Raw genomic sequence first — 24,465 nt, forward strand, 5'->3', positions numbered from 1 at the left:
GGCAGGCTGGGGCAGAATGGGGGAGGAGGGGCACTCACTCGCTGGACCACCATGGTGCCACCCCCGTAGGGGGTCTGGGGCCCGGCTATCTCCTCCACGTCGTGGACCACCATGGTGCTGACGCTGTCTGTGTCTCCGTCGCTGCTATGGAGAGAGGAAGGTCAGGAGGCCCTCTGGGCCCTGCCTGCCACCTGAGTGCCACAGGGAGCAGATGAGAGCCGGGGCACAGGCACCTGCAGTGTCTGCTGGCACCCAGCAGCCCCTGCCCCCTGCCCCGCACTGGGGGAGCGCTGGCTGTCCTGAAGGGGCGCTCATCTCAGGACAGTGAAGGACAGCAGGGGACACCAGCCCCCAGGCCTGTATCCCGTTCTCTAGGGAAGGGCAGGAAGAACAGGCCTGCAACGACGGCTAAGGCCTCACTCGGCGGGAAAAGGGAACTGCTTTCCCTCAAACTTGACCCGACAACCCCTCCCCCAGCACCTGTTTCTCAGGCACCTCTGGCAGGACGTGTCCCTGTCCCGGGACGCCCCCATACCGGGCCCCAGGGGTGTCTCTGCTCCCCTCTGACGGCTCGCCGTTGCTCTCCTCCTCATCGTCCTCGCTGCTCTCCACCTCCTCGCTGGACGACGAGTAGTCCATGGCCTTCTTGGGAGGCCGGGGCGCCTCATCCAGGGTCCGCTCTTTCAGCAACACGAAATCCTGCGGGGAAGGAGCTGTGTGAGGCAGGGAGGCGGGGGTGCCGCGGAGGCCGGAGGAAGGCAGGGAACAGGAGGGGCTGCCCGCGGCCCTGCTCACTAACCTCGCCAATGGCTCGCTTATAGCTCTGGGAAGGGCCGCGGGGGAAGAAGGGCAGCCAGGAGGAGGCAGGAAAGAGGTTAAGAAAGGTTAGTAACTGGGAAGGGCCACCCTGTTAGCCCACAGATGCTCCAGCCTCAGACTAATGATGGCCCTGCCCCTGGCGCCCTGCTCTCTGGGGCTCCAGAGGCTCCACAGTGGCCCCCAGGTCCCAAACCATGAGAAGACAGGAGGGGGCCACCTGATGACTTACTGCGGGTCGGCCTGGCCGCGAGCGGTGGTCATCGGGCTTGGCTTTGTTCCCAGGGGAGAGCACAGGGGAGTTGTCCAGTTTGGAGGAGGCTAGACGTGGCAGGTGGGGGAAAGGAGGTCACTGACGCCCACCCAGGGGCTGGCCTCAAGCCCAGTCTGGTGCCCATGCTGCCCAGTCCAGAGCTGCCAAAGGCGGGGTCCACCCTGGGGAGACTGCCCCCGGGGCTGGGCTCACGTACCTCCCACCCGGTTCCGCTCCAGCGAGCCAGCTTGTGGGAGGTGCCCGTGAGAGGCCGGGAGGACGCTGTCTGAGCGCTCCCAGCCGGGGTCGCTCCTCCTGAGGTCGGGGTTACTGTGGGAGGGGCGGAGGCAGGGTCAGGGTGACGGGGTGTCCGTGCCCCAGGAGGCTGAGCTGCACCGCAGAGGGAGCCATCACCAGGGGGGACAGGTGGCAGAAGTGAGGGTGGGAGGGAGCAGGGGGGACAGCTCCATTACCTACAGGCGTTGGGCGGGCCGGGGGGCGGAGCAGGGGGCCCTGGAGGCTTGGGGCTGCCCCGCTCTGCCCGCCTTTGCAGATAGATTTGCCAGGCGGAGTTGCTGCGAGGTCTGTGGAGGGAGCACAGGGTGCCCGGGGGCGGGGCGGGGCGGGGGCTGAGGTGACTGGAGCGGGGCTCGCCCACCCCTAAGCGGGCAACCTGGCACAGTGCCCTCTGCCGCCCGCCCCGATCCCTAGGCCGCCCGCCCCCAGCTAGGCATTACCTAGCACGGACCGCCTGCGCTGGCCGGGACCCTCCGGCCCCACTGGTGTTAAGGGCAGTGGCGATTGATGAGGTCCTCTGAGGCACCTGAGGAGGGAAGGAAGGGGTCAGGGCTCCGTGACGGCACGGCGGACACCAGGCCCCTCTTCGAGACCCTGGAAGAGGCACCCCCCGCCTTGATGGAGAAGCAGACTTAAGTTGGGGAAGCTGATGGCCTCTGTCCAAGGTTCACAAGGCGGGGAGACGGCAGAGCTGGGATCTGAGCAGCAAGTCTGCCCCTGGTGCTCCCTGAAGCCCCGGGGGCCTCTTCTGCTCCCACACGCACCATGGAAACACCCGGACACACTTGCATGCCGGCCCGCCCACCAGACATCAGGGTGACCCCTGCGGGATGGGCCAGGCTGGACTCCTCACCCTTCTATTCCCTTCAGACCCCCAAGCTTGCATCCACCTCGCCTGCTGACCAGCCCCGCTCTATCCCCCCCATTCCTCTGCCCTCTTCCAGCTCTGTGAGTCTGCCCTTACCTTTGGAGGGGCCTCATTATCAGGCCGGACCCAGGCTGGGGGGTTCGGGCTGGGGCCAGGCCCTTCGGAAGTGGGGTCTGAGTTCTGCCGGATGACGGCTCCTCGGGCACTCGGCGTGGCGGTGGGTGCGGGCACGGCGGGGTCGGGGTCATGGGAGGCGGGGAAGGCAGCCAGGTTTCGGGTGGGTTGGTCCTGCAGGGACTGGGAGCGGGGTACAGGCGCTGCATATGGCTTCAGTGGGACCCGGTGTGCCACCAGGCTCTGCGGGGAGAGACCAGGGAGGGTGGGCCGCCTGCTCTGTGGCACACCCCCACATGGGAGCTGGGGCCTGGGTGGGGAGGAAGGGGCAGGTAAAGCCTCTGAGTTCCAACTATCCATCGAAAGGGGCTCCTGGAGCCGGAGAACAGGTAAGACAGAGACAAACGCGCGCCTGTCTCTGCCCGCATGTCCTGAGGTCTGTGACCCCTGGCTCTAGGCATGTGCATGTGTGTGTACACGCGAGGCCCCCCCATGTCTGTGTGTGAAGACAGGAACAGGGAGAGACTCACCTTGTGTGGTCCCTCCTGGGGCTCCACCGGCCTCTGCATAGGAGGAGTTTGGGAAAGGGGTCCTGGGGGCCCGGGGGAGGCCTGGGGGACGGGGGGCTCAGGCCCTGTGCTGCCTGGCTTGCTCTTGGCCAAGGGGGAGTTCTGCTGTTTGTTCATCCTCGTTCTTTCTTCCACCTGTGATGTGACAGGACGCCAAGCAGGACGGCTTTTGTCCTGTTCTCCAAGTCACATCCCAACCTCTTCAGTACCGCCCGGCCGCACTGCCTGCCCTTTCCCCTCCCTGGGGCCTCCCACGCGCAATGAGTCTCAGGCAGCACAGGAGGCGCTGAGTACCTCTCGGGCCCAGGCTGGCTTGTCGGCAGGGTTGATGCCCCGACCGTAGTGATACAGGGGCTTCCGGTCCCCAGGCAGGATCTGCTGCTGCTTCTGAAGCTGCTGCTGCTGCTGCTGCTGCAGGGACTTGAGGTAGGCGTGCTCCTGCTGCAGCTGCCTCTGCAGGCGCTCAGACTGCCGTTGCTCCTCCAGCTGCTTCCGCTTGTATTCCTGGGCCCAAGGGTAGGGAGAGGGGGCTCAGCAGGGTGAGCCCTGGAAGCCAGAGCAGGCACGCCCTTGCTCTCCTCCAACTGCCTAGAGAGGAGAGGTCTCTTCCCTTGACGCCCAGGTGACCCCTTCCCCTGAAATGCTCCCGTCCCACTGCAGCGGAGATGATCTGAATGCACGTCTTCCCAGGGGAAGCTGGGGACCCCGTTACCAGCAGCAGGGCCTGTTCCTGGAGCAGCTGTTGCTGAAGGATCTCGAGCTGTCGCTGCTCCTCCTCTAGCCTGTGACGGATATACTCCTGGGGGGCGGGGTGGGGGGCAGAGGGCAGGGAGAGAGGGGGAGGCGGGGGTGGGGTGGGGGGCGGCAGCGGCGGCGAAGGAGTTGGAGGATGGGGTCAGTGGGGTGAGGATGAGGAGGAGGCCGGGGTGGGGGGTGGGAGAGAGTAAAAGAGAGGCCAGGGTGGGATGAGCCCCACGGAGGCAGGGGATGAGGAGGACACCGGGGCGGAGGCCCCATGAGGGAAGGTGCAGGTGACAGGAGTCAGGGACAGGGGCAAAGAGATGGGGAATGAAGGCACAGAGACAGGAGGAGGGCAGGGAGCCAGGGTCGGGGGTTGAAGGGTGGGAGAAAACAGAGAGAAAGAGTGAAGCTGGAAAAGATAGGAGGAATTTTGGGGGAGGGAGAGAAGGGGAAGGGGCCTGGGGAGCAGGGCAGGCAGGCAGCAGGAGCAGGAGGGGAGGCCAGGGCGGGAAGGGGTGAGTCCGGTGTGCACTGGGGGCGCTGTACCTGCTCGCGCTCGGCCTGCCGCCGCTCCTCCTCCCGCCGCAGGGCCTGCATGTCCTCCAGCCGCCGCTGCTGCTCCTTCTCCTGCAGCTTCCGCTGCTCCCGCTCCCGCCGCTGTTGCTGCGGGTGAGGGGACAGGCAGCCTGAAGGACCGCACCAGACACAGGGCGGCACTGCACGCGGAAGCAGGGACCCACCTCAGCCCGCTTCTGTCCCTCCTGGGCTAGGCTACATCTCACTGGGGAAGGCGGTGAGAGTGGGTAGCTTCAACTTACTTCTACAAACCTACCTACGCTCACATGAGAGCCCAGAGGGGCCTGGTTCGGGAGGAGCTGATGTCTAAATGGCTGTGGGCTTGGGACGGGAGCTGCCAAGAGGAGCGGGCCTAATTGGATAAAACCGTCCCCTATCCATTCCATCACCAAACAAAACCCAGAGTCCACAACAGTGTCCCCCATGTCCCAGCTACTGGCCTCTCAAATGAACCTGGACCCTACTGGCCAAAGGGAGTGGGCTGCAGTGGTAGCCTTCAGCCACAAGAGGGCACCAGGTGCTCATGCACAGAAAAGTGACTTAGGGAGGGACCCTGGGCAACATCAGTAGCCCAGGTCACATTCACTTAATAACTTTCACAATCTTTCTGCCAAAAAATAAATAAATAAAGGAAGGCAAGAAAGAAAGAGCACAAGCCCTAAAGATACATCAGGCCTTTTCCAGGAAACACTTTGGTAGACACAGATTTTGGTTACTCTGTTACCTGAAAGCTGTATTTATTAAGAATAATTTGTACTAGGCTCTCTAGCCTTTCTTGAAAATTATTTTTCATTCAATGAAGATAGGGGCCCACTTTGGGGAGCAGTATGCAGGCAGTGTGGACGCTTCTGCCTCTCTCCTGCTGCTTGAAAGTGAAAGTCACGCAGTCCTGTTCAACTCTCTGTGACCTCACGGACTACACAGTCTGTGGAATTCTCCAGGCCAGAATACTGGAGTGGGCAGCCTATCCCTTCCACAGCGGATCTTCCCGACCCAGGAATTGAACCAGGGTCTCCTGCATTGCAGGTGGATTCTTTACCAACTGAGCTATCAGGGAAGCCTACTGCTTAGATAACTTTTAAATTAAGCTCAGCCCTCCATGAACTTTGGATCATGTAATTGTTTCAACAAAAATCCCATCATTTAAGGCAAAATTTTAACCAATCTATAACGTCTCTTCTTCCCCACCGTGCCCCCTGCAGAATAAATCTTTATACACACATACAAAGTACTTTTTAAATTGGGATTTAAACAACTGCAGCTACTTAAAAATAAGATTCTCTATTAATTAAAATTAATTTCTCCCATCCACCTCCAATTAGTGCGCTGGACAAGCTTGTAGGAAGCAAATCTAAGCCCCAACAACCATAACTAAAAGGAGGGCCTTTCGAGGGATCTTATTCACCTACAGATGGGGCACCTGCTGGAGGGACAGGTGACCAGGACAGGGCGGAGTTTGAGCAGAGACCCTCAGCCTCCCGGGGTCTGAAGGGAAACAGAGCAGGCAAACCCCAGAGCTGAGGTTTACATGAAGACACGAGGAAAGGGAGACAGAGTGGCTTTTTTAGAAAACTCTGCTCTGAAGGGACGCTGAGGGTACCACCACCCACACTAGGCTGGCGGGTGCCTTAGGGGCCCCTCAGAGAGGACAGAGCCCTTCCCTGCAAGTCTGAAGGCAGGGGGCTGGGAGGCCCCCCTCGCTCCCTCTTCTTCATGTTGCCCTACGCAGTCAAGCGGTGGGACCAGGACCCGGTCAGGTCAGGCCCTTCGAGAAGGGCCCGCCCCTCGACCTGCCCCGCCCCCACACCTCCTCAACCCGCCGCCGCTCCTCCTTCTGCTCCTCGATGCGCCGCTGGCGCTGGTGCAGGAGGTGCTTGATGTGTGCCTCTGGGTCTCGCTGTTGCTGCTGTTGCAGCTGCTGCTGCTGCTGCTTTAAAGCCTCCGAGTTGCTCTTGTTCTCCTGCTGGAGCCGGAGGAATTCCCGGCGGAGGGTCGACTCCCCTGGCACGTTCATAATGGAGCTGGGCAAGATGGTACACGGGAGTATCCGGGTCAGAAGCCACCCTCCCCCGCTGGGAGCCCTGAACAGGTGCTTCAGCAACCCAGATGGGGTCGCCTCGGGTCGCTCCCGCTCCTGGATGACCGGAGACCTGTCCTCCCTCTGCCCCGCCTTGGGCCCGCACTCCTTCAACACCCCAGCCTGCAGCCCTAAGTTCCCTCCAGCTCCTGCATTCGTTCAGTTCCGTCTCAGCACACAGGGCCTTTGTCCCATGGTTCCACCTGTCTGTGCTCACCACCCCCAGGCTGAGTCCCAGAGCCAAGGGCCACTGTTGTCCCTCGGACGGTGATGGTCCCCCCCTCCGCCTACCAGGCCCACCTTGGTTCTCCTTCCTCTCCGTGGCTGTCGTCCTCCTCTTCGCTGCCGCTGTACTCATACTCCGTCTCCTCTGGAGGGGGGAGATCACTGTTGTTTCTTCACCCAGTGCCCCAGACCCCACCCCGGGCTAGGGATACCTTAGATAGGGATAACCAGTAAGGTCTGTCTGGATGGCACACCTCCTTGGAGCAATGGGGGCGACGGCAGGTCCCAGGTTTGGGCCTTGACAGAGATGGGGATAGGACCCCGCAGTGGGTAGGATGTGGGTGGGAGGTGTCCTCGCATTCACACATGCACATGAGCAGTTCTAGACCTCCCCACATAAAGTGGAAAAAGCCCTCTGGGATTGGAAGTTTGGGAAAGGAGATCTCCTTGGACAGGACAGGGAGAGCTGGGCCTGGAAGGGGGCCTGAGGGGAAGCCAGGGCTGGAGAAGAGGAGTAGGGGTGGTGGATGTATGTTCCAGACCTGCCTCCTCCCTCCCCACCCACTGACCTTTCTCGCCTCGCTTCTTCCGGGATCTGTCGATGTGGTCCTTGAGCTGGATGCGGACCTGCCGCTCGGTGGGCTGGTCGCGGATGAACGGGAACTTGAGCAGCTGCTCGGTGGGTGGGCGGCTCAGGTAAGCCTTGATGAGACACGTGTCAATGAAGTCAATGAACTTCTTAGACCTGGAGATGATGGTGGCTCATGTCGGAAAGGGGGTGGTTCCAGGAAGAAGGGGGAACTCATTCATCCAAAAGTCACCGACCTTCCTCCTATCTCCCCGTGTCCCCCACACCAGGTGCCCTCCCTAACCCGCGCCCTCTTCTGCAGTGCAGACCCAGGCCTGGGGGTAGGGGGTAAGGTGGAGGCCTCCTTGCTAAACACCAGTCCCCCGAGACCTACCATTTCTTGGACTTGAGCCTGGGCGGCGGGTTCCGGGGGATGAGGAAGAGGGCTCGCATGGGGTGCATATCACATAGAGCTGGAACACAGAAGAGGCACCATCAGCTGGTCTCACTGGCCACCTGTGACCCCACCTCCTCCCTACAGCTCCTTCTGGGCCCTCCCTTCGCTCCCAGAGCCTGCACTTACGGGGGGCTCCCTCTGCCATCTCGATGGCTGTGATTCCTAGAGACCAAATGTCACTCTGTGGAGGCATGAGAAGAGGGACAGGTGAATGCTGCTGACCATCACTCCCCTCTCCCACTATCCCCAGCCTCTCTTCTCCAGGTTGCTTCCTGGTCCATACCCTTCCTGAGGCCCCTCTGCTCCAATCCTCACTGTCCTCCAGCTCCCCCACCCTCCCCATCCATACTTTCCTGGCCACAATCCCTTCCCCAGCCTCACTGCTACCACAACCCTGGGCCTTCATTTCGTTCCCCGACCTGCTCAAGCTCCCAATATTTTCAACCTGCCCATTGACCCCATCTCACTTCCTACCCTTGGCTGCCTCCCCGCCCATACCCTGTAATCGTAGGTGGCATCAGGATTCTCATCACAGGCGATGACCTCGGGGGCCATCCAGTAGGGGGTCCCAATGAATGTGTTCCGCCTGCCCACCGTGCGGTCCAGCTGTGCGCTCACCCCAAAATCCACTAGGAGGGCAGAGTTAGAGGCCATGATGGAACGCTGCACCTGTGCCCCGCTCGGGGCTGTCCTGTGCGAGCCCCACCTGGCCACCTCTTCACCCCATCAACATCCATCCCAAAGGCCCTGACCTAGTCTTCCTGTGTCTGGGGGAGAAACCAGGGTGACAGGACCAAGGGATAGCAATCCAGGCAGAAGGGGCCAAACAAGCCCATCTCCCCAGAGGGGCCGGCCCAGCACCTGCACACACCAGGGAGCACACAAAAAGCTTCTCCAGCGGCATTCAGCAGAAGGCGGCACGCAAATCCCCCTGCCCGTAGACAGGTGGGCTTGAGACACTAGAGGGAATGAACAAACGGGTCCCCAACTCCGTGCTAGAGGTCAGAAGGCCTCGGCGTACCTAGCTTGACCTCGGCATTCTCTGTCAGCAGCACGTTCTGCCCCTTGATGTCTCGGTGGATCACCTTGTGGGCGTGGAGGTGGGCCAGACCCTGGGGCAGGAGGGGTGGGAGGAAGTAGTCTTGGTGTTAGAGGACAAGGATGTGAGTCGAGGGGTGGGGGAGGCACCGGGCTGGGCTGGGCTGGGCTGGGGGAACCGTCCCTCTCCAGCTGGGAGCCAGGAGCCCAAGTAAAGGCTCAGCTTTGGGGGCAGTGTCCTCAGACTGGAGGCTCTGGAGGACCCAGCTGCAGGGTCCCAAGGAGAAAGGGCAGAGCTCGGAAACAGAAGTGCTGGGTCCTTCTGAGGGTTCTCCACCAGCACCCGCATCAGGCCATCTGCTCCTGGGGGACACAGTTCCAGCTCCTTCCCGGTGAGTGCAGGGAAGCCCCACCTCCAGGGAGATGGGAACAGGAGGAAGGGAGGGGCCTGGCTCACCCGGAGGATCTCCCTGCAGATGTAGGCTATACAGTCCTCCTTCAGGGCATTCCCTTTCGTGTTCTTCACCAAGTCCGTTACAGAACCAGCACCACAGAACTCCATCACCAGCTATGGTCCCAGGGAGGCACCGGAGGGAAAAGTATCTGTCAGGCAAGGCCTCCTTCCCCTGCCGGGCCCCTGGGGGAGGACTGGAATCCTTGGGTCAGAACTGGTATGAGCTGGAGAGCAGGGGCCATGAGACCCCTAGTAAAAGCCACAGAACTTGGTGAGATTAGGAGAGAAAGGGGAAGGGGACACATCTGGGAGACACACGGCAGGTGGGCTCAGGGAGGTGATGGTCTGGGTCCAGAGGAGGAGCCCAGAGAATCCCTAAACTTGCAGGCAGTATGACGTGGGTTTGTGTATTTTCCCTGGGGAAGGGGCCAAAGCTTCCATCAGATCCTCACTGGGACCCATAAAACTCAAACAGTGACGAACCACTGCTCCAGAGCAGGGGTCTGGCAATCTATGGCCAAGAGGCTGAGCATGGTTTTTACATTTTTAAATGGCTGGAATAAAAATCAAAGGAAGAATCACATGAAATTCACATCTTAGCGTCTTAAATACAGTTCTTTGGAGTCCAGGGACATTCCTGTTTTCATCTCTGCATTGTCTATGGCTGAGCTGAGTAGCTGTTAGAAGCTTATGACCCACAGAGCCCCAAATATTTACTGTCTGGCCCTTTAAAGGAAAAGCTGGTCAACCCCTAACAGAGAGACAAGAAAGGGGCTCAGAGTCAGCAAGTCCCCAGGTCTGCTAGAGAGACAAGACAGAGCCTGGGGGCTACCAGACAGCTGCAGAAGGGAACCTGAGGCTTCAGCACAAAGTCTGTAAACAGGTCAGGCCGAAGCTGGGAGATAACTCTGGCTGGCCGGCACCTCTAGGGACCCAGAGCAGAGGCCAAACAAATCTTTGGGGATCAGTACTCCCGTCCAAATATTTTCACTGTATGTTTCCTACAACTTGCATCCAATGCAAAAAAAAAAAAGACGGCCTGAGGTACCTATATTTGCATTGGCCAAAGAGATAATTTGCACATCTGGGGCGTCCCTCCCACAGCTGGATGGGAGGATGGGGTCCACAAGGGGGCGCCGGGTCACTAGCACTCAGCTTCTAGCCCTTAATAATCTCCCACTACACACAGCTGGTTACCTTTATCTACATGTGTCTCTCCCCACCCAAAAAAGACTAAGTGCCTTGGAGGCAGGGACCACAATTCATGACTATCTGTGCAGGGTACACAGAGGGCGCTCGATAAGTACTTGTCCAGCAACCGCTGGGAGGGGGACCTCGTCTGAGCGCCAGTCCCCCAGCCATGGCTGTGTTCCCTGCTGCCCTTTCCTCCTGCTGGGCTGAGCCCCAAAAAGGGTGAGGCCGGGGAATTAGCAGGCAACAGTGCCCAGGCCGGGAAAGGCGATGACTCTTAGGAATGTTCCAAGCCTGGAGGGAATTTGGGGGGAGGCCCCAAAGAGCTAAGTGAGCTATGGCCGAGTAATTGGAGAGTAATCGTCCTGTGAGGCTTGTGCGCTGCTGGGAGGGGCCCAAGTCTCGCCACCACCCACACATATTTGATGTGCTGCTTTCTCAGGAGCTGTGATCAGAGGCAGGAGAACAGATGCCCTAACTGGGGCAGGCCAGGGGCGCTCCTCACCCAGAGCTGGTCGTCGTTCCCTGGGGGGCTCTTTTTGATGAAGGCCCCGTAGTAGGTGGCAATGTTGCGGTGGTGAGAGTATTTTTTCAACATGTTGATCTCCTGTTTGATCTCTTCCTCCTCATCCTGCGTGAATGGGGGGAGGTGAACCCTGAGAGTCCCCCCCACAAGCCCTCTTCTCAAGACTCCAACCCTCCCCCTGCCCTACACACGCCTTACCTCTGTGACGTCCATGACTTTGATGGCAGCCAGCTGCCCAGTCTTGACATGCCGACCCTGCAGGACGGACAGCCAGGCATGGGGGGTCAGGTCTGCACTCAGGAGGGGCTTAATTCTGGGAGAGGCCACAATTTTTGGCTGCTTTCTATCTTAGAAAATGCCCCTGGCTAGACACCTCAGTTTATGAGTTGGTCGTAGGAAAATCACCGCACCTGGATTCCAAGTGCTAAGCTGGATAGAGTCGAAGGGTCTCCTCTCCTGAAACACTCAAGAGGGATGAGGTAGAGACATTTGTGCTTTGCCCCAGCCTCTCTGGCTTAGACAGCCTTGTCTGAAAGTTAGAGCAGGGAGTGAAGGTTCCCTCTCCATCCTCAGATGAAGCGGCGTGGAGCTGGGAGAGGCGGCTGGGGGAGGAGGGCTTTGCCTCTCCAGTATCTTCTATGCAAGACAGACTGCCTGGGGCCTCTCCTGATTCACCTCTCTGGACAGGAGGCCTTTCCCAGAATCACTGCCCGCCCCCCCTCAGACACATACACAGGGCTTTTTACTACTGTTAACAGGAGAGAGTAGACAGGGCTGAGATTTTAGGGAACTTGGAGAAACACGGGAGAGCTGACTGCTGTGTGGATACCCCAGCACCAGTGCTAATGGGAAGAAACTTCTAGAGTGTGTCCCTGCCAGTCCCCTTCTGCCCCTCCCATCCTTCCAAAATCCCTAGCAGGAGTCATCTCATGCTCCAGTAGGAAAGTCCAGGGCTTCCTGGGGAGGAGAAAGGTATGTGTGAGGGGATTGCCAGCCCAGGGATTAGTTTTATCCCCAGCAGTTTTTCACGACCCCAAGCCCAGAGAAGTAGAACACAGAGCTGCTATTTCCATGGCAACAACTAGGCAAGAGATGGGGTGACTGGGGTGGGGGGGTGCACCTGCTTTCCAAAGCTTACAGAGAAGAAGGGTAAGGGACAGGTGGGTAGTCCCAGTGACCCAGGAAACCCTGGTCCCTGAGACACAGGGGACTTGTAAAGAGGCCAAGAGCTGTATCTGGAGCCGAAGCAGCCAGGCATGTGCTTGGGGACAGCATCCACCTTGAGTACCTCTCTGCTGCGGCTGCCTCCCCTGTGGAGTGTGACCGGTAGTTAGACCACGTGAAGGGCCAGACTGGCCAGGCTAAAAGCCACAGTCCGTGGTCGAGGAAATGCCTCTGCTGTGGAGGCGGGGGAGGGAGGCAGCCTCAAAAGCAGAAGGCCTGAGCTCCGGTCCCAGTCCTGCTGCAGGCCGGTCAGGGCAGCTCAAGAAAGTGGGTTCCCCTCTGCTGAGGGTGCCCCGTCTAGGTCCCACTGACCCCAAGTCCTGGGTCTCCTGTGGACTCAGGAGAAGCCAAACCTGTACTGAGTTCGGTCACACATGTCCCCATACCCTTCCCATTGCCCTCTGCGTCCTGTTCTTCACCCCACCCAGCTCCAGACTATTCCTGCCACACCCAGGGCTGGTTCTAAGCTCAGAGGTAGAGGCCAGTAAAAACACCGCCTCTCGCTGCTTCCTTTCCTCCTGACTTTATCCCTTTCCTCTCCTTCCCTGGGTCCCCTCCTTTCCCAGGGCCCCCGGCCCCTGTAATCCCTCCAGCCCTTGTCAAATCTCCAGACCGCGGCCCACTCCAGAGAGGCCCATGAGAGAGGGCCCCCTGCCACCACACCCAGAGCCTCACCTTGTACACCTGTCCGTAGGTGCCATTGCCAACCACCTCTACCAGCTCGAAGATGCCTGCAGGGTCCTGAGGGGACGGGAGGAGAGAAAGATGAGGTATGAGCACTTCAGCACAGGAACACGAGCCAGAGGCGGGGAAGGCTGTTCGACCAGGAGCTGAGAGTGAATGTGACTGTGTTAACAGGGCTGCTGGGGGGCTGACGGGAGCTGCCCTTTCCTGAGACTGGGTCAGAGTTCACGTTTGGGGAAGGGAAAGCCGGAAGAAGGGGAGAATAGACAGGAGGCAGAGCCCTGCTGGCTATTTAGACAGGCTGCTGCTTTCAAACTCAGTGATGACCTCTGAGAGCCTGTGGCCTCATCTGCACGGGGGGATACCTGAGGACCTACCTCTGGGCTGGTGGTAACTTCAAATGGGGCAATGCCCACAAAATGTTTATTAAGTCGGTGCCTGGCACAGGCATGTGTGCAGTGAAAGTAAAAGCAGGGATGAGGAAAGTTAGGAGAAACCGGAGCACGAGAGCCACCCTTCTCCCCTTTCCCAGTTCTGAGCCCAGGGCTCCCAGCATTTGGTGGGGTAGAGGGATCTGGAGGGGGGAGGGGGATGGAGAGCAGGGAGAGGCGGTGCAAAGGGAGAACTTTCAGTTCCCCTTGTTTGGAATCAAGTGGTACCAGGAGAGGAGGGGTGAGGGCCCGCAGGGCTCAGACAAACGCCTCTTCGGAGGCGCAAGCCCTGCTGGGCTGAGCAGCACAGCTGCAGGGAGGCCACCTGCACCCTCTGGCAGGGCTCCTTTCTGATAGAGAGGGATTGGGAGGTGGCGTTGTAGGCCGAGGTCAGCCTGGGGCACCTGGAGTCACAGGCAGGCTCTCCCCCACCTGCAGGATGGAGGGGAGGCACATGCCACTCGGGAAACGAACTCCTCAGCCAACACCCATGCCTCCTTGCCGACAAACCTCAAAGTATATCATATAAAGCTCCTTTCTCTCTGATTTTGAAAACCAAGATAGGATTTCTGTAAAAACAACCAAAGAAACTCCTAAAACCAAACAAACCAAAAGAAAGCCTCCTCCTTCGCCCACTGTAGCAAGGGGACGTGGAAGGTAACCTGGGCGGGCCAGAGATCACGGAGACCCCCGCCTCAGGGGGAGGACCGGAAATGTGGCCCTGGTTCCCAGACATCCTCATCAGAGCCCGTGCCTCCACATGCCATAACTGTGCACCGACTTGTCTGTAAATCCTGGAAGGAAGGGACTGAATCCTCCCTGTTTACTTGCCTGTCCAGCACCTAGCCCAGGGCTTTGCAAGCAGCAGCCTGAAAGAACATTCCAGAACTGGCTGGGTTTGCGGGAGCCTTGACAGAAGCTGCAGAGGACTCCTTCCACCTGCTCTGAAGGGGTCTGGGCTGGCCAGGGGAAGAATTTCCTGGTTCTATGTTCAATTACTTAGCTCCAACTTAAGTTACTAAACAAAACAAAACAAAACCCTTGAATAGGTCTAAAAATCAGCAGGCCCCACAGGAAAGGAAGAGCTGACAAGAGGTCTGCTTGAACCTGAGAGCTGCAAGGGACCCAGAAGTTATCTTGTCCACTTGCAAGTCTAGACTCAGAGGCTTGAAGGGAACTCACTTCCCTAAAAAATCTCTCCCAGAGAATGGCCTCATCCATCCTGGGGCTTCTAAACTCTTAACCATTGGCAAGTCCTTTCTTCCATCTTAATTCTTTCTGAGATGGATGGAGACAGGAGAAAGGACACATGGACTTGATTTTCTGATGTTCCTAATCTAAGAGGGGGATATGAGTGGCCTGGCAGTGTCACCATGACACAGCATCACTACCTCAGATCCACACAAACAGAGGTTGTAACCTGAGCTCCCAGTCTGTCTCCTTAGGCTCTGTTTGGGAGGCACCGAGGGATAAAAGGACAGTCTGTGAGGTCAGACACTCATGCTCAAACATGGACTTAATGGTCTCAAGCCCTGGCCAGGCTGACCACACTTACTTGAAATGGTTATTCTGAGAATTAAGTTGAGACTGTGCATGTGACACAGGAGTCCTGGTCCAAAACATCCTCCAGAGAACATGCTCCACGGAGGCCTGGCCCTACTCTGCTTCTCAACGGCAGTACCACCCTCACCCAAGCCCCACCTTGGCAGCATCCTCTCCCCAGTTCCTTCTCCTTTCAAGACACCCGTGTCTCCTCCTCTCCATCCCCGAAGCTGCTACTCCAGGCCCATCCCTCCACCCCCTCTCCTCCTGGAGCACCTGCCTCGCCACCCTGCCTTCTGCTGCTGCCTTCTGCTTCACCCTGCCTTCCTGAGTTTGCTCCTCTGCCCAGAAGGGAGTCCAAACACCTCAGCCAGATACTTAAAGTTGCCCCATCATCAGACAACTGCTAAATACTGCCTGAGTGAGTGTCTACATCGGCCCTGCCCTGGGCCCTAATCTGGAGAGATCTGCCAGGTGACTGTCTTCTTCCATTTATCCATTAAATATTTATCTGACTATGTGACAAGTTCTCAGTGAGGCACAATGGGGATCTCAACCATGCTGTATGAGAACCACAGACAGCCCCTCCAGGGCCATGTGATTTTACAGACAGGCCAAGCACCCCAGCGTGGACACGTGGACACTCGGTGGTTACACGCCATGAGAGCAATGGAAGGCACTCCAGTCTGGAGTAAAGAGCGCTGGAGAGTGATTTCTAGGGGGACATAGCCATGTGTCCCTGAGCAAGTATTTAACTCTCTGGGCCTCATCTTCCTCACACAGCTAAGAGGAAGCTGGACTGGGTAATAAGCCAGCTCAGCGGTTTCAGGGGACAAAATTTGACTCAGGGTGGGAATCTCAGGCAGGCTCCCTTGGAAGAGGTGACAAGAACTAAAGAGCAGGGAAGGCCAGGCCCTGCTGAGGGACAGCAGTTTGGGTTTGGATGTTAAGTCTGAGATGTTTGGGGATGCAATGTCTACCAGGCAGCTAGAAACAAGGGTCTGAGGAGAAAGATCTAAAGACAGTTTGTGAGTGTGGGATACAGTGTCCAGGGTGGGTGCACAGGGAATGAGGATTAGAAGGGCCAAGGCCAGCCCCTAAGGAAGGGCCACGTGCTGCACACGGGCGAGCAGAGGAACAGACACCAGAGCGGAGGTGGTTGGAGGGGACTGAGAAAAGCGTCACTGGCCTTAGCACCGAGGGCCCCACTGGGTATCCCCGTGCAGACTGCAGTGGTGAGAGCAGACGGCGGGGGCTGGGGGGAGGTGGGGTGATGAGGAAGTGACAGCTCTGGGGGCAGCACCCTCGCTGGAGAAGTCCGACTTGGAGAGGAAGGGGAAAAGCAGATGATGGCTCGAGGAGGGAGCAAGGTCAGACAAGTAGGTTTTCAAAATAGGGAAGATCTCAAATACTTAAGGGAAGAAGACTAAAAAGCAACTGCTGATGCCCGACAACTTGCTGTTTAATGATATACATGGGTGCATATTTATCTATTTGTATGTAAACTGCATCAGTGGATTACATACAGCACTGATCAAATACAACAGTGCCATACTCAAGGATTCAGAATGCCCAGAAATACACAATACCACACTTCAAATATGATTTAATGCATTGATCTGACTTCAGCTGTGGGCCCTTCACATATCTGCCTGTCTGCATGTGTGGCCACCCTCTTCAGTGGCAATCTAGAAAGGGCATCCCCAAAGGGAAATGCTCTGCTCCTGGGAAGCCACCAGGCGGTCCTGGCCTGCCCGCCTGCACAAGGGCACAGCTCTGGAGCCTCCTCCAGCTCTTTGCCTTGGTGCTCACACTCTGTTCTCAGCATCCTGGTTCTTGTCCAGCCAGCTGCTGGCAGATGGAAAGGGATGGGGTCAAGGGTACAGGTAACTAATGAAGGAGGGCGAGAGAAGGACAGGAAGAGATGAGACATGAAGAGTTGCTGCTCTATCTAGATTAAAGACAAAGGAAGATGGGGGAGAGCCCCATGAATAACCAGTGACTCTGCCTTAGGTGATTACGTCGGTGGGAAGATCATTTGCTAAGCAGGAGTCTAGGGCCTGAATAAGGCTAGAAAATCTTGGGAGCAGATGCTAGACAGGGTGCTTTAGGATATGTGAGAATCCTAGATCTTGCTCCAGAGATTCTGATTTAGCACTGCAGGTCTGGGGTGAGGAGGGGACTCTGTATGTTTAACAGATCCCCTGGGTGATTCCAATGTGGAGGTCAGTGGCCCCATTGGGAGAGGCTGTGCTGCTTTGGGGAGTTACTAACAGGTGAAAGGAAGCATCGAGGATCTGAAAGGAGGCACAGTGGTGGAGAGCTACTGCTCTCCTACAAGGGTGCCACAGCACCTTCCTCTGCACTGACTCAACTCATGCCCCTTTTATCTATGTCAGGGGCAACCCCGCCAAAAGATGACCTCTCCTGTCAGCCAAGTCAAATCCCAAGTGGTGGTGGTGTTTTTTGTTTTTGTTTTTCCAGTAAATCACTAGCCATTCTAACCCACCACAAGTTACCCAACCCATGAATTTCAACCTCAACGTCAAACATTGATCTCATCTATTAAACTCATTGACAAGTTCAACAAGGTTGCAGGATACAAGATCAACATATGAAAACCAACTCTTATTTCTGTATACTACAATTAATGATCCATAAAGGAAATTCAGAAAAACAATTCCACTTACAAGAGTATCAGAAAGAATAAATCAAACCAAAGAAGCGTGAGACATGTACACTGAAAACTGTAAAACACTGTTCAAAGAAATGAAAGAATACCTAAGTAAATGGAAAAACATCCTGCATTTATGGATCAGAAGATTTAGTACTATTAAGATCCACACATTCAGTGTACTTTTATAAAAAACCCAGGTGGCTTTTTTGGGCAGAAATTGACAAGTTTAGCCTAAAAGTCATATGAAAATGCAAAGAATCCAAGAGACAAGATGTCTTTAAAAGGAAGAATGAAGTTAGACTTGCACTTCTCAACTTGAAAACTTACTACAAAGCTACAGCAATCAGGACCACGTGATACTGGCACATGGCAGACATATAGATCGATAGACTGGAGTTGAAATCCAAAAATAAACTCTTCAATTTGTGGTCAATTGATTTTCAACAAGGGTACCAAGATCATTCAACCGTCTTTTCAACAAACGGGATATTCATATTTAAAAGAATGAATTTGGACCCTTATGTCATACCATACACAAAAAATTAACCCAAAATGGATCATGGCTCTAAAAAGGTAAGAGCTAAAACAATAAAAAATCAAAAGACAACACAGGCGTAAGTCTTCATGATCTTGGATCAGGGAATGGTTTCTTACATTATGGTACTGAAAGCATAAATAACGAAAGACCAAAAAAAAGGTAAATTGGACTTCATCAACACCTAAAACTGTGTGTTTCACAGAACAGTATCAAGAAGGTGAAAAGACAACCCACAGGATTGGAAAAAACATCTGCAAATTATATGTAAGAGATAAGGGAAATGTAGATAAAGGGACATGTATTTATACCTGATAAAGGACTTGTATACAGAATACTAAAAAAACTTGAGAATAAAATAACTCCACAATAAAAAGACAAATAATTTTAAAATGGGCAAAGGATCTGAGTAGACATTTCTCCAAAGAGATATACAGTGGCCAATAAGCACGTGAAAAGATGTTCTATGAGTCACTAGGGAAGTAAGAATCAAAACCACAACAAGACACCACTTCACACCCAGGAAGACTGCTTTACTCAAAATGACGGACAATAACAAGCACTGATGAGGATCCGGAGAACTTGGAGCCCTCATACGCTGCTGGTGGGAAGGTAAAATGGGGCTGTCACTTTGGAAAACAGTTAGCAGTTTCTCAGGTAACTCTATGTAAAATAGTTACCATGTGACCCAGCAATTTGACTCCTAGGTAGATACCCAATGCAATGAAAACATATGAACACACAAAAATCTGTACATAAGATGTTCACATCAGCTTTATTCATAATATCCCAAAAGTAGAAAGAGCCCAATGTCCATCAATTTATGAATGAATGTGATGTATCCATTTATGGATATTCCAATAATGGAATAGTCTTTGGCAACAATAATGTATGAAGTAATAACGATACAAGGTACAGCAACATATGAACCTTGAAAACATTACACTAAATGAAAAAAGGCAGTAAAAAAAAAAAAAAACTTCACATATTTACAGCTCCATTTATATGTAACGTCTATAATAGGCAAATCCTTAGAGACGGAAAGCAAATCGATTAGTCCTCCTCCAGGGGCTGGGAGGAAGGAATTGCAGTGACTGCTAATGAGTACTGGGTTTTATTTGGGGCTTAAGAAAATGTTCTGAAATTAGACAGTGGTGATAGCAAGTCTGTAAATACATCAAAAACCACTTTAAAATTCTGTGAAAGGGTGAATTTTGTGCTATGTGAATTACACATCAATAGAACTGTTAAAAATAATAACCCTAAAGCCCCTCTCATGCTACTCCATAAATTATTGCTGGCAGTGACAATTGTCAACCTAAGAAAGTTAACCTACTCACATGGAAGGGACCCCTCAAAGTGGTAACACATGTGAAAAAGTTCTAAGACAAACACAGACAATGATAAAATATAACTACATATAAAATTTAGAATTAGGCAACCTGGTTTCTTTTCTTGGCTCTGCTGCTAACAGGCTGTATGTCTGTGGGCAAGTCACTTAACCTCTCTGGGTTCCCTTTCAATGAAAAAACTTTCTGGTTCTATCTCTATGATTTTTTTTTTTGGCCCTGCCACGCAGCATGTAGGATCTTAGTTCCCAGACCAGAGATTGAACCTGCATGCCCTGCACTGAAAGCATGCAGTCTTAATGGCTGGACTGACAGGGAAGTCCCCATAACCATATGATTTTAAAAGCTCAAGTCCACATTCCACAAAGCTGCCAACCTGATGACTATGTATTACTTCCTTACCGTGTGCCAGGAGTTGTGTTAGGCTCTGGAAGATAGTTAAGTAAAATGGGGCAGTCCCTGCTGTAACAGTGTTCTGATGGGGAAGGCAGACACTAAACAACTCTACAGTTCTGTGGTTGCTCTCTCGTGATCCTCCAGACTTGGGCAACCAGGCAAGGGCGACAATAAGGACGATGGCTAGGGTCTAACAGCCTTCCCAGGACTCTCTGAGCAAGGACATTCTTATCTGTCCCATCCCTGTGCCTCTTACCTTGACTACCTCATGAGACATCTCCCACATTTTCTGTCTCAGAGCTCTCTTTCATTGCCTACCCTCCCCACATCCCTGTAATAATTAAACAGCTAGCAGCTTCTGAGCAGTTTCTTTAGTTCTGGTACTGCTGAGTGCTTGAGAAGTATAATCTCAAAGCAAACTGTAAGGTAGGTGTTATTGGCATATTTATTTCACAGGGAAGGAATACTAGAGCAATTTAATGACATGTCCAGGCTTACACATAGCCAGGCAGCAGCGAAGCCCAGGTCTGCCCTCAAAATTCGACTTCCAGGCCTGCTTTGCCTTGATCAAAGTTCCTGTTGCCTAAGGGACCCTGTTTTCGACCATGTGGTTCCTTTGTTACCCCAATCATAGCTCATGAGTCCAAAAGATGGGCTCCTGATCCAAGGGTAGCCAGTCTGAAACCAAGAGAAAAGATGAATGAGGGCAAATTTCCCTCTTGGCCATTCCAACTAAAACCCAGAGGGAAGACACCAGGAAGGTACCTGGAGAGTCAGGGTGGCAGAGGTTGTTGTGAGCAGAGAGGCCGGCTAAGAACAGAACAGAGTGGAGGCAGAGGGAAGTCGGGGGACAGGGGACAGACTGGTGCTCACTGTGCCTGGTTTTACCACGACTCAGAATCACCCTGCAGTTCCAGCTCCAAGGAACTGGCTGTGCCACACGCTGTTCATGTGCTCAGACTGCAGTGAGATTCGGAACCTTCAAGTAAATCAAAATCCACATGATAGCAGTACTACCAATTAATTTAATCCCACAAAACTCCACGACACTTACTATTGTGATTCCCACTTTACACATGAGAAAATAGAGGCTTGGTGAAGGTAAATAACTTGCCCAAAGTCAAATGGCTAACGAACTGGCAGCGCCAGCATGTGAATGCACATAGCCTGGCTCCAGAGTCTCTGCTGCAACTTCTTGTATCCAGCCTCACTTGAGAGCTTCCTTGCAGCTAAACAAGCTGGACCACAACCTCATTATTTAACTTTTCGCATGATTATGTCTCATCTCCCAAAGTAGAAGAGATGCTCTTTCAGGGCAGGAACCATACTCAGGTGGTACCCGGTTGCCACCTGGTATGAGAGCTCTACAGACTTGCACAGATATGGATGCCCAAATGTTCTATTATATTACCTGGGAAGCTGTATGTGTCATAAGCAAAATCACTTTTGTTGAATCGTGAGCATGTGGAGTGATAGTCTGCGGCTACTTTCACTCACAAGGATTTATGTTACTAAGCATTTCCCGAAAGTGCAAGTGCAAGTCAGTTTCTCAGTCGTGTCCAACTCTTTGCGACCCCACGGACTGTAGCCCGCCAGATTCCTCTATCCATGGAATTCTCCAGACAAGAACACTGGAGGGGGTTGCCATTCCCTTCTCCAGGGGATCTTCCTGACCCAGGGACTGAACCTGGGTCTCCTGCATTGCAGGCAGATTCTTTACTGTTTGAGCCACCAGGTCTTCAGTTGGTGGAGAGGTTGTGGAAGGCAGCAAAAGTGTTCGGATCAGTTACTGAAGAGTGGGGCTGTAAGACAGACTCCCTCATCCAGGTCAAAAACTGCCAGGGAGACAGTACGCGGCACTGGGCTTCACGCCGTATGATGTCATCTGTGATTTACAGTATGCGTTTGGGTATGAAGAGACAGCAGTGATGTTATCTGCGGTGACTCTCCAGGGAGATGTGCCTCCAGGTGCGATTCAAGGGATGGCGCTCCACACGCACCTTTCATCCCGACCCACACGTGCACTCACGCAGTGACATGCCGCTCACGCAGGACACTGCCCTCGCACGAATCAGCTGGCGCCGATTCCTGTTTTTATCACAGCACCAGGTGTGTTTCTAAGTACCCGTGAGGTGCTCAGGTGCTTGTTGATTTAAATGCCAGCAGAGCAAGGAGGAGATGGGTTTGGTTGAGGAGAGCTTTCCGGAAGAAGTGGAGGATGAAGAGCTGGAGGGGCTGGGGGGAGGGAAGAGGCACCAAGCCTGATGGATAGAGAGGAGACCCCTGGGGTAGGCAAAGGGGCAGCAGGAGTGGGCCCTCCCTTCAGACTCCTCTGTCTTCAGTCCCCTCACGATTTCCAGTGTGGCCGTCTGCCCAGCTGTAGCCCAAGACTTCCCGAAGGCACTGCCTTCTGCTTCAGAATCTCCCCGGCACTTGGCACAGGCTGTGTGCTCGATAAAAGTTAGCTAAATGAGGACTGGGCACAGGGCCCTGATCCTTCCCAAGGTGCCTACCTGTACCTTCACTGGGGGCTCTGCTCACTGCTGGGACTGGTCAGGAGAGAACTGGGCACAAACTGTCTTGGGAGCTTTCTCCCTTGCTCCACTGATCCTCAAGGGGCTCCCTGGACCGACCTCACTCTCGGCCCCAGCTCACATCTGGAGAAAGGACAAGGGGAAGATGGTGACAGAGGTCTTCACAAACAGCAAGGCAGTTACTCTGAGGCCTGGGGACCAGCACTGACTGGCATTCTCCTCTTCTCTGAAAACCAAGGAATCGTTTGCTGAAACATGAAGGTGGTGACTATTTCCCAAGAGAAAATGCAGAAGAGTTTATGCATCCATGTTTGAGGCCTGGCTAGGATGGGGTGGCAGGCAGCAAGAACTGAAGCTCAAGGATGAAGGAGCCGTGAGGCTCGGCTGCAAGACACAGGAGGAGAGGAGCGCCCCAACTGCTCCCTCACAGTTGGCGTGCAGGTGCCCAGAAATCCACGGGAGAGGTCTGGAGTCACAGGGGAATCCAGGATGAAGGGTGGGTGACAGAAAGGTAAAAGCAGGCCAGCCCCTCAGGTTTGGGGTCAACATTTCCTGAAGTGGCCCAGAGCTGGCAGGTTGAACCCTGGCCTGGGTGCTGCTCTGACCACATGCCTCCCTGTGCTGCTGCTTCAAGATCACCCACCTCCAAGCGGGGAGTCATGTGTGTGGTGTCTGCTCTGCATGGAGATGAAATCCCCCGAGGGGGACAGAGGTTTCTGAAGTACTTTAATAAATGCAAACTGTTAGCATCAATATTTGCAGCATCTTTTTAAATTGCCTGCCAAAGAGTGCCTTCTTAAACCTTGGCTGTACCTTCAGGGAGCTTATAAATCAAGACGCCAGCACGGAGAATTAACACGCTGAGAAGAGTTACACATGCTGAAATCTCAGAGGTAAGGCTGCTTGTGAGGCAACTGCCAGAGAAGCAGGTAGGAATGGCAAGTCACTTTTTTGCTGACCCACAAATCAGAATTTTCAGAGCTGGAAGGGTCTGTCCCTTCCAGGAGATTCTAGGAAGCTGCTGGAATGGTAGAAAGAACCAGAACTCTGAAGTTTGGGGAGGGCTGAGGATCCTTGGGGAAGACCCCAGGGGAGGCCGATCTCTCCTGCACTGCAGGCCCCGCTGTGATTATTCCCGGGATTCGCCCTGGCAGGTCCTCCTGCTGCAACTGCTGTGCCTCCCTGACCCAGGCGAGGCGCCATCCCAGCCACCCCTCCACGGGGAGCAGCGCCAGGAGGCGGCGCTGCCCCGGGCTGGGGGACAGGAGGACACGTGTGGGCCTCGGCCCCCCCCTCCCCGTCGCCAAGCACACCAGGACTCCACAGAGGCCCAGAGAACCCGTGATGGGGATGAAGGCTGGGGAAAAGAACTGCAGGGCCACTCAGGAAGGAGAACGGGAACTTGCGGTCCACAGAGGGGACCGATGAGAGCTGGCGTGATGGAGGCTGCGGCCAAACCACGTTCTCGCCTGGAAGAGCAGGGCTGCCAGGGCCTGTGGAGCCTCTGTTTATCTGGTGCTGAGACTAGGCTGGGCTGAGAGGGCCTCCCACCCTCCCTCCCCGAAGAAAACAATAGGCCTGTTTTCCTGAGCTCTTCCTGTGACCCAGCAGGGCCTCAGGAAAAGGAAGAGGGGGGCACAGGCAGGGCTGGCACCAAGGCACAGCCTGGAGGAGGGGGCCTTCAGTCTCCTAGCAGCTCACCAAGGCCTTGAAGCCACCCCTACATGCCAACCATCCAAGCGCCAAACCACTGACTGCCGTGCAAATGCAGCTTCAAACCCTGTCCCTCATCCCACGACCAACCAGATCACTAACCCTAAGCCCCTGCTATTGGAGCCACCACTGGGAAGGGGCCAGGCGGGGGGGGGGGGGGGGGGTGTCAGACAGGTTTCCCCGGCAGCTCGAGGCCCACAGGGATGCAGGCACAGTCGGTGCTGGCAGGGGCTTGGGGGGTTGTCCTGGTGGAGAGTGGACACTGAGATGTCCTTCAGTTAGCTGTAAGCAACTAAAGGATGTGTGTGTGTGTTCCCCTATGAGAAGAGACACAGGAGGGTGTGTGTTTGGGGAAAGGATGGGTGTAAGAGGAGGCGAATGGGAGTGGATGTGTGGGTGTGGGCTGCGGTGGGGGTGGGGAAAGGGCAGGAAGTTTCCTCAGGTTCCCTCTTCCTTCGTCCCCAAGCACAGAAAGCAGACACAGCCCCAAGGACCCAGCAGGTCCAGACGCCTGCCTGTGTCAACAGGAGGAGGCCCTCCACGGCCTGAGTCAGTCTCATTCCCCCCCACCCACCCGCCAATAACCCAGGGAGTGTGTTGTGTTACCCCC

The 24,465-nt window shown here is 55.0% G+C and overlaps 1 protein-coding gene across 13 annotated transcripts in view; it reads right to left on the reverse strand.

Moving 5' to 3' along the window:
• MINK1 (misshapen like kinase 1) overlaps window positions 1-24,465 on the reverse strand; it is a 46,431-nt gene that overhangs the window by 3,650 nt on the left and 18,316 nt on the right. For 2 of the 13 annotated variants that reach the window (XM_070478944.1, XM_020912892.2), the window contains 23 exons: window positions 12,670-12,735; window positions 10,969-11,025; window positions 10,750-10,875; window positions 9,057-9,167; window positions 8,583-8,673; window positions 8,060-8,190; window positions 7,688-7,742; window positions 7,499-7,577; window positions 7,106-7,281; window positions 6,612-6,681; window positions 6,042-6,255; window positions 4,205-4,321; window positions 3,630-3,716; window positions 3,212-3,421; window positions 2,879-3,052; window positions 2,331-2,591; window positions 1,807-1,892; window positions 1,543-1,653; window positions 1,287-1,399; window positions 1,049-1,137; window positions 800-823; window positions 536-699; window positions 39-144 (listed from right to left, as the gene is read on the reverse strand). In XM_070478944.1, coding sequence (XP_070335045.1) covers window positions 39-144; window positions 536-699; window positions 800-823; window positions 1,049-1,137; window positions 1,287-1,399; window positions 1,543-1,653; window positions 1,807-1,892; window positions 2,331-2,591; window positions 2,879-3,052; window positions 3,212-3,421; window positions 3,630-3,716; window positions 4,205-4,321; window positions 6,042-6,255; window positions 6,612-6,681; window positions 7,106-7,281; window positions 7,499-7,577; window positions 7,688-7,742; window positions 8,060-8,190; window positions 8,583-8,673; window positions 9,057-9,167; window positions 10,750-10,875; window positions 10,969-10,983 — 2,610 coding nt within the window. In that variant the 5' untranslated portion in view covers window positions 10,984-11,025; window positions 12,670-12,735. The remainder of the gene's footprint in view (window positions 1-38; window positions 145-535; window positions 700-799; window positions 824-1,048; window positions 1,138-1,286; window positions 1,400-1,542; window positions 1,654-1,806; window positions 1,893-2,330; window positions 2,592-2,878; window positions 3,053-3,211; window positions 3,422-3,629; window positions 3,717-4,204; window positions 4,322-6,041; window positions 6,256-6,611; window positions 6,682-7,105; window positions 7,282-7,498; window positions 7,578-7,687; window positions 7,743-8,059; window positions 8,191-8,582; window positions 8,674-9,056; window positions 9,168-10,749; window positions 10,876-10,968; window positions 11,026-12,669; window positions 12,736-24,465) is intronic. The other 11 variants (XM_070478947.1, XM_070478945.1, XM_070478949.1 and 8 more) reach the window with 11 other exon arrangements.

The sequence above is a fragment of the Odocoileus virginianus genome, chromosome 17, assembly GCF_023699985.2.
Source record: "Odocoileus virginianus isolate 20LAN1187 ecotype Illinois chromosome 17, Ovbor_1.2, whole genome shotgun sequence".
NCBI classification, from domain to species: domain Eukaryota; kingdom Metazoa; phylum Chordata; class Mammalia; order Artiodactyla; family Cervidae; genus Odocoileus; species Odocoileus virginianus.